At 48.9% G+C, this 14,848-nt stretch overlaps 1 protein-coding gene across 5 annotated transcripts in view; it reads left to right on the forward strand.

Moving 5' to 3' along the window:
• OGT (O-linked N-acetylglucosamine (GlcNAc) transferase) overlaps positions 1 to 14,848 on the forward strand; it is a 399,845-nt gene that overhangs the window by 225,511 nt on the left and 159,486 nt on the right. For all 5 annotated transcript variants that reach the window (XM_078640248.1, XM_078640247.1, XM_078640246.1 and 2 more), the window contains 3 exons: positions 4,309 to 4,479; positions 4,590 to 4,706; positions 4,793 to 4,960. In XM_078640248.1, the coding sequence (XP_078496374.1) occupies positions 4,309 to 4,479; positions 4,590 to 4,706; positions 4,793 to 4,960 (456 nt within the window). The remainder of the gene's footprint in view (positions 1 to 4,308; positions 4,480 to 4,589; positions 4,707 to 4,792; positions 4,961 to 14,848) is intronic.

Consider the following 14,848-nt stretch of genomic DNA (forward strand, 5'->3'; position numbering starts at 1 on the left):
TCGTGCCGGTGGGAGAGGAAGGCACAGGGGTGTATTCCCTGTACTTCCTTATTCCAAAGAAGGACGGATCTCTCAGACCCATTCTAGATCTACGTCCCCTCAACCTGTACATACTATCAGAACACTTCCATATGCTTACACTGCAACAAATTCTGCCCTTGTTGAACCAAGGGGACTTCTTAGCAACCTTAGATCTCAAGGATGCTTATTTCCACATTCCACTACACCCGTCCCACAGGAAATATCTCAGATTCACTATCCAAGGCAAGCATTATCAGTTCAAGGTCCTACCCTTCGGAGTGACCACAGCCCCAAGAGTGTTTACCAAGTGTCTGGCGACAGTAGCAGCGCACCTCAGGAGGCAGAACATTCATGTCTACCCCTACCTAGACGACTGGCTCGTTCAGGCCAAGTCGGAACGACAGTGCGCCGCGGACATGTCAACTACCATTCACCTCCTTCACGATCTGGGCTTCTCGTTGAACTACCCAAAGTCGCATCTTCAGCCGGCACATGTCCGGCAGTTTCTAGGTGCGACGATCAATACCCTGACGGCCATGGCTCAGCCAAACCAAGTCAGGATAGACAGCATGCAGTCTCTAATCCAAAGGTTCAGACCACAACACTCACTTCCAGCGAGAGTGTTCATGCAGTTGATTGGCATGATGGCCTCCTGCATCTTCATAGTCCCTCACGCACGGTTGCATATGCGTCGCTCCAGGAATGCTTAGCAAATCAGTGGACACAGGCTCAGGGACAATTGACAGACCTAGTGTTGGTTACCAGTCGGGCATACGACTCTCTGCATTGGTGGACTCCACACAACCTTTGCAAGGGCCGACTGTTCCAGGAGCCAGTGCCACAAATTATCCTGACAACGGACGCATCTCTCCAGGGATGGGGAGCTCATCTGCTCACTTACACAGTGCAGGGACTATGGACGACGCAGCAACAGAAGATGCACATCAACTATCTGGAACTGATGGCAATCTTCATGGCGCTCAAGTCCTTCATTGTACATCTGTGCAACAAGGTAGTGTTAGTCCGGACGGACAACATGACCGCGATGTACTACATTCAAAAACAGGGGGGCACCCACTCGCCACAGCTGTCTCATCTGGCTCAGGGCATGTGGAAGTGGGCCATTCAGAGGAACATTTTCCTCATGGCAGAACACCTCCCGGGCAAGGACAATCAGATGGCGGATCTGCTCAGCAGATACAGCCATCAAATGCACGAGTGGGAGTTACACCCATCTGTACTCCACCCGTACTTTCAGCAGTGGGGTCATCCGGAGATAGACCTGTTTGCCACAAAAGAAAACGCAAAATGCCAACACTTTGCCGCCAGGTTCCCTCACCCACAGTCGCAGGGCAATGCGATATGGATGAACTGGTCAGGCAAATTTGCGTACGCTTTTCCACCAGCCCCTCTGATACCGCTGGTCGCGAGAAAGCTAAGGCAGCACGCGATGACTCTCATCCTAGTTGCTCCAACGTGGGCGCGCCAAGCATGGTACACCACGTTCCTCGAACTCTCAGTGGTGCCGCATCAAAGACTACGCCTCACGCCCAGTCTTTTGACGCAGAACCATGGAGAAATTCAGCATCCAGATCCGCACCAGCTCAACCTGGCAATCTGGCTCCTGAAGTCCTAGAGTTTGGCTACCTTAACCTACCTCCGGAATGCATGGACATCATCAAGGAGGCTAGGAAGCCAACTACCAGAGCATGCTATGCTGCGAAATGGAAGCGTTTTGTCATTTACTGTACAGCCAATGACATCAACCCGCTAGATGCATCTATCCCTAACATCATTTGCTATCTGTTGCATCTTTACAAGTGCAATCTAGCGTACACTTCCATTCGGATACATCTATCCGCCATAGCGGCTTATCTTCAGAACAGGCAGCATCTCTCTGTCTTCAGAGTGCCTGCCATTAAGGCTTTCCTTGAAGGTCTGAAGCGAGTCATTCCCCCAAGAACACCACCAGCTCCGGTGTGGAACCTCAATGTGGTCCTCACCAGGCTAATGGGACCACCTTTTGAGCCACTGCACTCGTGTGAACTCCAGTTCCTAACGTGGAAAGTAGCTTTCCTAATCGCTATCACGTCGCTACGGCGTGTTAGTGAGCTGCAAGCGCTCACAATCCAAGAGCCATTCATTCAGATTCATCCAAATAGGGTAGTGCTACGTACTAACCCCAAATTCCTTCCGAAGGTGGTGTCACAGTTTCATCTCAACCAAACTATTGACTTACCGGCATTCTTCCAAAACCCACAAACGGTGGCGGAAAGAATGCTCCATACGTTAGACGTACGGAGGGCGTTGATGTACTACATGGACAGGACACAACCCTTTAGAAAGACAAAACAACTTTTTGTTGCCTTCGCACCACAACACAAAGGCAACCCTATTTCCAAAGCAGGAATAGCCAGGTGGATTGTTAAGTGCATCCAAATATGTTATCAAAAGGCCAAGCGCACTTTAACGATACCCCCAAGGGCGCACTCCACACGCAAACTGGGGGCATCCATGGCTTTCCTAGGGAACATTCCTTTAGAGGATATTTGCAGAGCAGCCACGTGGGTTACACCACATACCTTTACAAAACACTACTGTGTTGATGTACATTCCAAGCAGCAAGCTGCTGTAGGACAGGCTGTTCTCAAGACACTCTTTCAGGTTTCTGCAGCTGGCACAGGCAACCGCCGCTAATGGAGGGACTGCTATGTATTCTATGCTAAGATATGAATTTAGCAGCCCACATGCCTCGAACTGAATATGCTACTTACCAGTATGCATCTGTTCTTGGCATGTAGGGCTGCTAACATTCATATCGCCCACCCTCCTCCCCGGTGCCTGTCGCAGCTGCAGATATACTATTGTATTCACTTATTAGCATGGACATCCTTTACACTTTTCACTCCATCTTCTGCCACAATGGCGAAAAACAATCTGGGGATGGAGCCGATGCCCATGCGCACTGTAGTCCAGGGGAGGAGCCACCTATCTCAGGATACTTCGAAGACTCTTCCAGGACAACAATGTGCGATCATCCGGACCCAACACTAGGCGGCGATCTAATGCTAAGATATGAATGTTAGCAGCCCTACATGCCAAGAACAGATGCATACTGGTAAGTAGCATATTCATTATCACGCTAAAATCACGAAAACAAAAAAACACGGGCAGGTCCTTTGCCAGAAATGCGCCCAAAATATGGAACTCTATAACACCCCCCCCCCCACACACACACACACACATCAGAACTAGTCCCTCCTTCGCTAATCTCAAAAGTCAGCTCAAAATCCTTTTCCTCGATCGATCCCTAGCGAACAGATAGGAGCAGTCTGAGTGCAGAAAGTGACACTGCACCTCTAGGATGCGGGTTATCAAGACCATGAAATGGAACTATTCAACACTCTCTTTACTACTACTCTTATCCGGAATGTCTCGCTTTATTGTAAGATGTTCTGCTCTCTTTTGCTCTGCTCTGTTATTGTTGTGAAGTGCTCAGATACCCTCCGATCAGGCTAGCGCTATGTAAAATGTCTTAAATTAAAATAAATAAATAAAACTTGATGTTTCAGTACAAAACATCGTATGTTACTTAATACATTTACAACGCTCAAATTTAGCATATACATCTATACGGTTACATTTAGCTGCCATGGCTGCATATCTGCAAAACAGACAGCATCTCTCACTTTTAAAAGTCCCCTTGATTAAGGCATTTATGGAAGGACTAATAAGAGTGATTCCACCTGCACCAGTGTGGAACTTAAATATTGTCCTTACCAGGCTAATGGGTCCACTGTTTGAACCTTTACACAAATGTGAGCTGCAGTTTCTCAAATGGAAAGTTGCTTTTCTCGTAGCCACTACATTGCTAAGGAGAGTTGGTGAGCTGTAGGCATTCACAATCGAAGAACATTTTTTTCGCCTACACAATGATAGTGGTTTTTTGTACCAACCCATAATTTCTACCTAAGGTAGTGTCTGCTTATCACTTGAACCAATCTGTAGAGTTGCCGGTATTCCTCCCGCAACCATATTCAGTGGCATGAAGGGCTCTTCACAGATTAGACGTAAGAAAAGCATTACTTTATTATATTGAAAGAACAAAACTATTTCGTAAAACCAAGCAAACTGCAAACATCCAGACCCAACGCAAGATGCCGATTTATGCACAGCATGTTACTCTACAGCTCTAATACTCTACTCTCTGGTCGTGATAGTCATCTTTTGATTTTTTTCCAGTTTTGCCTACCTTACAAACCCACCCATTATTTCCTTTCCTTGCAGGCCATGTGGTTGGGTTACCCAGGAACCAGTGGGGCTCCTTTCATGGATTATATAATCACTGACAAGGAAACATCACCCATCGAAGTGGCAGAGCAGTATTCTGAGAAGCTGGCTTACATGCCCAACACCTTCTTCATTGGTGACCATGCCAACATGTTTCCACATCTGAAGGTAACCTCCTCCATGAGGGAGTCATCTGGGCTGTTTTGTAGGGCGCATGCATCATTGGCTGGTGTTTACTGACTGGAAGGTTAATCTTGGGCTTATGTCTCTATTTGCAGAAAAAGGCAGTGATCGATTTCAAATCTAATGGCCATATTTATGACAACCGCATCGTTCTAAATGGCATCGACCTGAAGGTGTTCCTGGACAGCTTGCCAGATGTGAAAATGGTGAAGGTAAGTCCCCTCTGTATGAGCTGCTCATTCTCAGAGGCAAGTACAGATTCATGAGCAGTCTCTAATCCTCGCATTCCATTCCTCAGATGAAATGCCCCGATGGTGGTGACAATTCAGACAGCAACTCTGCTCTCAGCATGCCAGTCATCCCCATGAACACCATTGCGGAGGCAATAATTGAAATGATCAACCGTGGACAGATTCAGATAACCATCAACGGCTTCAACATCAGCAATGGATTGGCAACTACACAGGTAAAAGGGAAAGGAACCCTTCATTGGATATTATGTGGTGAATGTGCACCTGCTAGCTGCTACAGCAGTAGATGATTGTAGTGGAGCCGGTTCCATCCATATGTGGATGGAGAGGGTGAAGTTTGGTAGCAGAGACGAAGCCTGCGAGTCGTGTAAAGGTGCTGAAGTGATTTGATGAGTGGTTTGGCATTGTCCGGCATTATGTGAAACAGATATGTAGAGACCAGCAGCCAGTGCAAAACGCACCTTAAGAGTTGAGAGCAGTGCAGCCATACCCAAGATATGCCCTTTGATGTGAAAAGCAAATAAAAGTATACAATGCTACCAGAAATGGGAACTTTGGAGAACTCAAGTGACATTTGTGTTTGTTTGTCTGCTGTGCACATTGGTAATCTGTTTTATCTTGTATATGTAAATTGGGCAGTGTGGTGTCACAAGTGTTGCAAAGTCATCCTGTTCCCTGGGCACCCCCAACTTTTTGTTGACTGGTCCTGGTGGTAACAGACTGACCCTGGGATCTGCCTTATTAGTCCCAGGGCCAGTGCTATGCTGAAAACACCTACATACTGTAGGGTACGTGGCATGACCTGCCCCATAGGGACCTATTACATCATTGATAATTGGGCAGGTGGATTGAAACTACCTCTGTCCCTAGTATATAACGGGGCATGGTAATTTGGAGGCCAGCTGCCCTTTTCTGCACTTGCATGTGTCCACTGCTGAGCCTGAGGTCAGTTTAAAGGTAGCCTTGTTCTACAGGACTGCTTTTAAATAGAGAATTGTGCCCTGTAGGAAAGTGGGTTTCTGTTGCAGTCTCCCCCCCACTCTTTGCCAGACAACTGATGTACTTTGACTTGATGTGCCCTGGGTCCCTGTCCCAGGTTCCCAGGGCCTGTGTTCGTTCCCCAAAACTAACCTTTTGGAAAACCAGGCAGCATCTGTGAGGCCTGCACAAATAACATGACTACATTTGTCCTTTAATGGGAACCAAACGCTCAATTGTAGCGCCTGACTCTCAGAGGGTAGTGTTGCAGAGCAGTCTGAGGCTTACTGCCGCTGTTAGGGCCCTGGGGGGCAGTCAGGGGGTACCTCCTTCCAACTGCCCATTGTGCCAGGCTCCAGCACCTTTCACCTCCGCAGACCACACCCCAGAGAGAGCTTCTCTTCATGTGCAAGTACTTTTTAAAAGTTGAGTAGGGGGGCTGGCAGGAAGTCTGTGTCCTATCAAACAGCGACACCTCACTTCCCTGCCCCCTCCCTCCTTCTTGTCCACCTTCTGGGCGGAGCTACGATGGAGTGAGCAGCAAGCTCACGAGCTTCGGTTGGTCGGCTGCCATCCGAGGTCATCCGGACGCCCCGAGCAAATCCGGGTATCCTACAGTGCACCCTCGCAGCTGCACAAGGTAGTGCTGTACCACGCCGACTTATCAATCCCGGATGAGAGGCTGAAATCGGCAAAGTTCGGGGAGCCGATCGCACCCGCGAGGCAAGCAAAGATGGCGGCGCCCAGGGTGGAGCAACACGGCTGGGATGATGGCCGAGACAGAGCCGGGACAGTTCAAAGTGCCCCCCCCCCCCCTTCCTTTGCCAACCGCAAGCCCTGAAATAAGCCCAGGGACCCCCCATCCCCACCCCTCCCCCCACGGATGCACTCGTGGAGAGTGAGCACATAGACTGGTGCAGTGGTGACTGCTCCTACCGTGCTCAGTATGGAGGCAACATTGAGCAGGTCACCATGCAGCCCCTGCCGAAAAAGGTAAGCCTTGGCTGCGCTGTAGAAAAATGCCATTCTATCCGGGTGATCACCAGGCCCGTCTGATGTTACAAAACAAGGGAAAAAAGATGCCGAAAAACAAGAGTGAGCCCATGGTCGTCCCCACTGGCGTAATGAAAATTGAGGGGGCCTCCCTGCAAGGTATGTAGAGGGGCCCCCTCCGGGCTCAAATAGGAGCTCTACGGACAGAGTGCAGTGCCAAGGGGGCCCCCTGGAGCTTCGGGCACCGCGTGGGCTGCGGGGGCCTGTGTTACGCCCCTGGTCGTCCCCCTTGTTTAACTTTCTTTTTCTGACTTTGTTGCCTCCCGTTCTGCGAACAGCTGCCTTGGCGCCCGAGGTCTTCCTTCCCTGATCCCTGGTCTCCAGATCGAACTCCTCAGCGCCAGCTCCTCATGGACGATGAGGCTGTGACTTTGCTGTGGACTGCCTTTCTCCCCCCGGACTTCCTGGCTATTGCAGCCCTCTTTCTGGACTTTCGGACTTGGACCTCTGCACTCCCCGCCATTTTCCTTTCTTTTTTGACTAGCTTCTTCTGCTACCTCTCTCCTCTGCCATTTTAGCGTTCTCTGACCTCTCCCCACTCTGTCCTAGAGACCTTTCTATTCTCTCTCCTGTTGCCTTTGACACACTCCTCGTTGTCTTAATCGTTACTATCTGCTTCCCACTCTCGTTTGTATCACTTTCCTGCCCTTCTCTGTCCCTCCCCTGGTGCTGTGACTGCATCCCTCCTCCAACCACACTTAATGGAACTCTGCTTTTCTGTATATAGAGAACTCTAATCACTAGTATATGCAGTATACCGTTGTGCTCTCTACCATTCCTATGTGACTCTTAGAGTATATCCAGTCATATCCCTTCTCATGTATATAGAGATAACTCTAATCACTAGTATATGTGTAGACCTTGGTACTCTCTACCGTTCCTATGTGACTCTTAGAGTATATCCATTCGTATCCCTTCCCTATGTATATAGAGATAACTAATCACTAGTATATGCGTAGACCTTTCTACTCTCCACCATTCCTATGTGACTCTTGGAGTATATCCATTCGTATCCCTTCCCTATGTATATAGAGAACTCTAATCACGAGTATATGCAGTAGACCTTTGTACTCTCTACCATTCCTATGTGACTCTTAGAGTATATCCAGTCATATCCTTTCTCATGTATATAGAGAACTCTAATTACTAGTATATGCAGTAGACCTTTGTACTCTCTACCATTCCTATGTGACTCTTAGAGTATATCCATTTGTATCTCCTCCTTGTGTGACTTTACATCTTGTACATGTGTTTGTATCCTTTATGTGACGCATGTAATCCGAAGTCCTTGTTTTTCAACTGGTTCTTTTGTAAAGCGCTCTGACACCTTCGGGCAACGTTTGCGCTATTTAAAATCGTATAAATAAATAAAATGGAGTCGTCCAGTGTCTCTGGCCACATGGCCTCTCAAACCCAACTCCTTCCCCCCTCACTGCCTTCCCTCCTTGGTGCAGCCTGGTGCCTGGCACCCAGCGACAGCAGTTGATGGATTGGCTTGTAGCTACACCTATCTTTTCTCCTTGGAGGGAAGATCTTTGCTCTGGGAAGAAAGGCCATTAATCTAATCTGCATATATCAAAAAGGACTAGCTAAGTTTAGAAGGATATAGGAGACTCTGGTAGGTACGTCGTGTAGCAACAAAGGATAGGGAAAAACGGTGTTTTCCTCATAAAGCCCTCACCCACCGACCTAGTCGGTGGCATGCTTCATCATCGGGCCCACCACAGTGGCACCGAATGTGCCCCGGGTGTGCTTCAACGCCAGGAGACTGCGGAGCTGGTATGTTGCTGAGTGTGCGGTGAAAATTAAACTTAATTTTAAGTGGTTATGTGGTCTTTTGGCTATGTGTGGCGCACGCTAAGGCGCTATAGCTGTTGGAGGGGATTCCCTCAAGCTTGATCTGTTTTGTCTTGTAAAAAGCTTCAAGGGTCGCCTGGCAGAGAAATAGACCGAGTATTTCGGTCTGGTTCCTCCTTGGACCTATTCGTCCTTCCGCGGCGCCCATAACCACTTAAAATTAAGTTTAATTTGCACTTTTTCACATACAAAAAGGTCCTGAGGAAAGCCAGCTTAAAATCAACAAGGCACTGGCTGAAACATGTAGACCGCACTAGACGCTGGAGGTCATAATAAGCACTCCAACACGTCTTCTTGCCTTTTTATCCGCTAGCAGAGGCCCAGTTCATTAAAGATAAAATAACCCTCGGGTGCTGGGACCGCCTGCATAGCTTTTAAATTCCATTTCACCTCTCACACCACTTTTCACCGCACACTCAGCAACATACCAGCTCCGCAGTCTCCTGGCGTTGAAGCACACCCGGGGCACATTCGGTGCCACTGTGGTGGGCCCGATGATGAAGCATGCCACCGACTAGGTCGGTGGGTGAGGGCTTTATGAGGAAAACACCGTTTTTCCCTATCCTTTGTTGCTACACGACGTACCTACCAGAGTCTCCTATATCCTTCTAAACTTAGCTAGTCCTTTTTGATATATGCATATAATTCAGGGGATTCGGTCTAGCCTATCTAGTCCTCTCTCTCCCTCTTGATCTAAACATTAATCTAATCTGCCATGGCCAGACCCCAGCCAGGGACTCTGAGAAATATGACATTTCTGGACGACCCAAAAGCAGTTCAAATATGACTTTGGACTCTGCAGAATACTCATTTTCACATCCGCTACACTGGACGTTAGTGCGTGTCTGGAATCTGTAGGCCTCGTGGAAGTCATTTTAGCCATGGGCCCCACAGGGGAATAATGAAGTGAAAACACAGTAAAACACAGACTTTCCCTGGCATGTTCCTTCCCAGGGTATAAAGCCTATTCCATGTCACCACCCAATTCTGCATAAGCTGGCCACGCCATTCACTCTGTAGCTGCTCCTGGACTGCGCACGCTAGGAATCTCACTTGTACAGCCCCTACATGTGTGCACACGCATGTACACCTGTCTGCCTGTAACCAGCACGGTGCCCCATACTCTAGCGGCCTAGTCAAGCCAGGGAGGACACCAGTAAAATCTCCATGCAGTCTCCTTCATTGTGAGTTCACTGTGGGTGAGTCCCAGATTGAGGCTCCCCCACATTAAAAGCTCAACAATTATGTGCTCAAAAAGCGAAGATTCCGAGCGGCCCCTAGTGTCAGAACCACCTTCTAGCACAACCCAATTGGTATCTCTAGCAACAGGTCAGCCCCTGGTAAATGGTACCACGGGTACCCAGGGCACTGTGACCAGGGAAGACCTCTAAGGGCTGCAGCACTTATTGTGCTACTATTAGAGGCCCTGTACCTTTTCACACATACACACTGCCTTAGCAGGCTGCGTGTTTTGGTGCAGAACAAAGTGAAGAGTTGACATGGTGCACATCCCTGTGTGCCATGCCTACAACCCACTACTTTGGCATAGGTCAGCCACCCCTCTAGCTGGGTGCACAATACCAACTGTGAGGGTACAGGCGCATGAGCCCTGTACGCCTACAGTGTCTAGACCAATTATTACAAAATAACAATGGGAGAGACGGGGAGATTCAGGAACACTCTCTTGATCCCCGGTTTAATGCAAGTAAACAAGAAAAGAGAGGTTGAAGTATCAAAAAGCCACATAGATGGAGCGAAACAACTATGGGAACTCACACCCTATTTGGGTGGAAAAGAAAGCCCTCACACACCGACCTAGTCAGTGTCATGCTTCATCATTGGGCCCCACCAAAGAGGCCGAGTGCCTCTTTGGTGTGCTGCGACACCAGAAGACTGCGGAGCTGGTTGTGTGAAATGGGCGTGTTGTGAGGTTAAATTAAAAGTAAAAGGTGTCTAAAGGGTATCTACAAAAAAGTTTAATGAATGATCCCTAGGACACAGTTAAAAGGTTTATGTGTCTGAATTTAGTGCCAAAGGTAATGGATGGTTAATTCAGAATTAAATCAGTCAACATGTTTCAGCCTTAAGGGTGGTTTCAATTTACCTAGGCATTTGTCAGGACGGAAATTAAACCCCGGCGGTATGGACTCTCTAATCGTCCACCCTGACAGGTCCAAACCTTTTAACTGTGTCCTAGGGATCATTCATTAAACTTTTTTGTAGATACCCTCTAGACACCTTTTACTTTTAATTTAACCTCACAACACGCCCATTTCACACAACCAGCTCCGCAGTCTTCTGGCGTCGCAGCACACCAAAGAGGCACTCGGCCTCTTTGGTGGGGCCCAATGATGAAGCATGACACTGACTAGGTCGGTGTGTGAGGGGTTTCTTCTCCACCCAAATAGGGTTTGAGTTCCACTAGTTGTTTCGCTCCATCTATGTGGCTTTTTGATACTTCAACCTCTCTTTTCTTGTTTACTTAGACCAATTATTAGACATTGTAAGTGTAGTACTGCAATTAAGAGTATATGGTGCTGGGAGCTTGTCATTACAAACTCCACAGCACCATAATTGCTTTGCTGAAAATTGGGAAGTTTGGTATCTAACTTCTCAGCACATTAAACTCACACTGCCAGTGTGGGATTGAATGAAATATGCACTCAGAGGGCATCAGATGCCCCCTGAAAAACGACCAGTCTCTGGTGGGTTTCCTGACTGGTACACACTAGCCTTCCACCACGAGACATGTTTCTGTACCCCTAGGGTGGGAGCCTTCGCTCCCTGAGCCCAGTAACAAAGCCTTTCCTGGGCAGAGGATTTCACACCTCCCCTTGGCTGGGGAGCTTCAAAGGCCTAGTGGCCTTTGTAATGCGACCCCCAGATTCTCCTGCTATCAGGAGAAGGCCCCCTTCCCTGTCTCCCTCCTTTTCGGCATAAAGACTGGCTAGAAAAATTAGCCAGCCCAGAAGGTGAACCCACCTCTGGCAATCCCACCTCTCAGGTGGGGAGGCGAGATGAAGCCCACTCTTCAGTACCTGCCATCTTGCAGATAGAAGGCACTCGTCAATCAGGATTAGGGATTGTGCCCACTCCCCGTGTGAAGTGAGCACACCAAAGGTGTAGTCACCCTTGGGTCAGTAGCCCATTGGCTTCTGACCCCTAGACCAGTAAAATGCCCCCTAAATACAGTATTTAGTGGGCAGCTCTGAACCAAGAATGCAGATTACCGCAAACCTAAGAAAAAACAGGATGAAAGAAGACGCCCAGCAGAGGAGACTGCAGCGAAGTGACTTGGCCCCAGCTCTACTGGCCAGTCTGCAGTTTCCGGAGATACTGCACCAAAAATAGTCTTGTCCTGTATCCCATGACCTCCAGAACCATTGGGAGGACTGACTGCCTTCAACAAAGACCAGATCTCCTGTGAACAGCAGCTCTGTTCAAAAGAAACTTCAAACTAACACTCCGAGCCTGCTGAGGAAAAGCCACCCGTCGACTGGAACCACCACTACACCAGTCGCCTACAGCCAGAGTTCAAGTGACCCACCGGTCCCAGCAAGGTCCCCCAGCGCTCCAAAGTCAGAGTGCACCGTGGGTTGACTCCTTCAGGGCTCCCTGACGTCGCCTGCAGCCTCTGCACGGAGAATCTGGTGGTTCCAGGCGACGGGTTGCTCCGGTTCAGTTTTCGGCTCCCTGCGCGAAATCCACTACCCTCGAAGGTATTGTTATCGATCGCGGTTCCATGTTCGAAGCTCATCATCTCACCTCGGAAAACCTTCGATCCGGAAACTCGTTGCAGGCTGTTGGGCCTACTGGCACCGACCGCGATATCAGTCGATGGAACGGACTCTTCTTGACGTCTATGTGCTTCCTCCGGAAGCTCCCACCTTTGGTCGCCATCTTCAGATTCTTTTTTCCGCCTTTGGGTCTGGATCGTTAGTGAAGAAGCTCCAAAACTTTGGAGAGAAGAATCCATGGAAAACAGCAGGAAAACGACAAAAATCACCTTGCAACATATCGGACTGGGAGTCGGGTAATGGGGACGACGACAGAGGAGAAAAACATCGAAGAACTTCGCATTTCTACAGAGAATGTGCACCCAGGGGGCTCCCTGGGCGCAGTGATGAACAAAACAACCTTTAAATTTGGCACCAACTGCCACCACACGTACGCGCAGAAGGACCAACACCCTGTTTGCAATCTCTGCCTGCCACTCGTTCATCGAAGTGAGGACTGCATTGACTTCGCGGCATTCACACCGAAGACCCTCGGAGTAAGAGGCAAAGAAGGGCAAACTACAGCATGCAGGGGCAGGGTCGCTTCCATGGCTCCGAAATGTGGGTGTCTCCATTGGGGAAGAGGACAACACCAGAGGACGCCACAGTCTAGGTCAAAAAGAAAACCCCGAAGGAGGTAAGAGCTCAGGTACTCCACTGATATTCGAAAGAGTGAGTCCAAGTCCTCCAAACGCGCATTGCTGTCAACACTCGACGTCCACAAATGCATCCTAGGACAAACAGCCCCTCTGTTCCTTTGACAAGGACTCCCAGACAGCGAAAACCCAAGATACAAGAAGCACAGATACTTCAAAACAAAAGGGCTATAAAAATAGTACCCTACAAGGAGCGGAACAAGGGGATCTACTCCACCTACTTCCTCATACCAAAGGTGGACGAAACCGTACGACCAATCCTGAATCTATGGTGTGAGAAAGTGCCATCTTTCTTGCATGGTATGCCCCCACTTTTTGCTGAATTGCTGATGTGCTTTGACTGTGTGCCCTGGGCTCCTGACAATCAGGTGTCCAGGGCCTGCGTTCCTTCCCTAAAACTGTATTGAAGCTAAAACCCAATCGGCATCTCTGGCCACATGGCAGCCTCTGGTAAATGGTACCCAGGGCGTTGTGACCAGAACAGACCCCTAAGGGCTGCAGCAGTTATTGTGCCACCCTTTGGGGCCCTGCACCCTGACACACACACTGCCTTTGCAGGCTGAGTGTCCTGGTGCAGAACTAAACCAAGAGTCGACATGGCACACATTCATGTGTGCCATGCCCACAAACCCACTGCCCTGGCATACATCAGTCACCCCTCTAGTAGGGTACCCTATGCCAGTGGTGTGGGCACAGGTGCATGAGTCCTGTGCCCCTACAGTACCCAGGGCCATTCCTGCAGTGATCCCATTTATTTATTTATGCATTTTTATATAGCGTGGACTTTACCCAAAGGTGTCAAGAGTGCTTCACAGTAGGAACAGAACTGATACATGAGAACATTACAAGAGAACATTACAAGTGACCAAATTACAAAAGCAAAAGTTACATTACATGAGGCAAAAGTGACATTCGTGAGTGAACAAAGTACAAGAGGTAGCATACGGTGCAATACATGAGGAAAAAGTGACGTGTGCAGGTTACAAGAGCGTACAAAGTACAAGTGGAGGTATAATACTGCAATAAATGGAGGACACTCTCAAACACAAGAACAAACGTTACGTAGGCAATGGTGGCACTTGTGCAAGTATCGAAAGCAAACAAAAAGCAAGAGGTAGCAAACAGTGTGTTACAAGAGAAAAGGGACGTGTGCAGGTTACAAAAGAGAACCAAAAACAGGTAAAGGGTAGTACTGCAATAAATGGCATATATGATGCTGGGAGGTTGTCATTACTAACTCCACAGCACCATGATGGCTACACTGAAGACTGACAAGTTTGATATCCAACTTCTCAGCACATTAAACCCACACTGAATGTAAAAAGCACTACAGAGGGCATCTTAGAGATGCCCCCTGAAACCTAACCTACAATCCACTTCTTGTCTGAGAGGCTGCGTAGGCATACAGCAGACATGTTGCTGGACCCCTGGGTGGAGAGCCCCTGCTCTCCTGGGCCTGAAACAATGCACATCCTGGGCGAGGTGCTAGGTCTCCTCCCCCAGGATGGGCAGGGGAAGCTTCAAAGGCATGCCGCCTTTGTGAGCTTCGCCAGGCCACTTGCTGTACTCCGCAACTAGCCCCCACCAGTTCTGACCCCCACCTAGCGGGAAGACTGACGGGAAACCCTATGTCAGGAAGGGGGGTGCCTCAGGTGGTAGAGGCAAGGTGAAGCACAACTCCGGACCCCGGCCATCTTGAAGATGGGGAGCCCTGCCCAATCATAGATAGGCTCCTGCCCCCCTTCCACAGGAGAGGAGCAGCATAGGGGTGTGTACTCACCCC

This window comes from Lissotriton helveticus, chromosome 4_2, assembly GCF_964261635.1.
Source record: "Lissotriton helveticus chromosome 4_2, aLisHel1.1, whole genome shotgun sequence".
In the NCBI taxonomy this organism is placed as follows: Eukaryota; Metazoa; Chordata; class Amphibia; order Caudata; family Salamandridae; genus Lissotriton; species Lissotriton helveticus.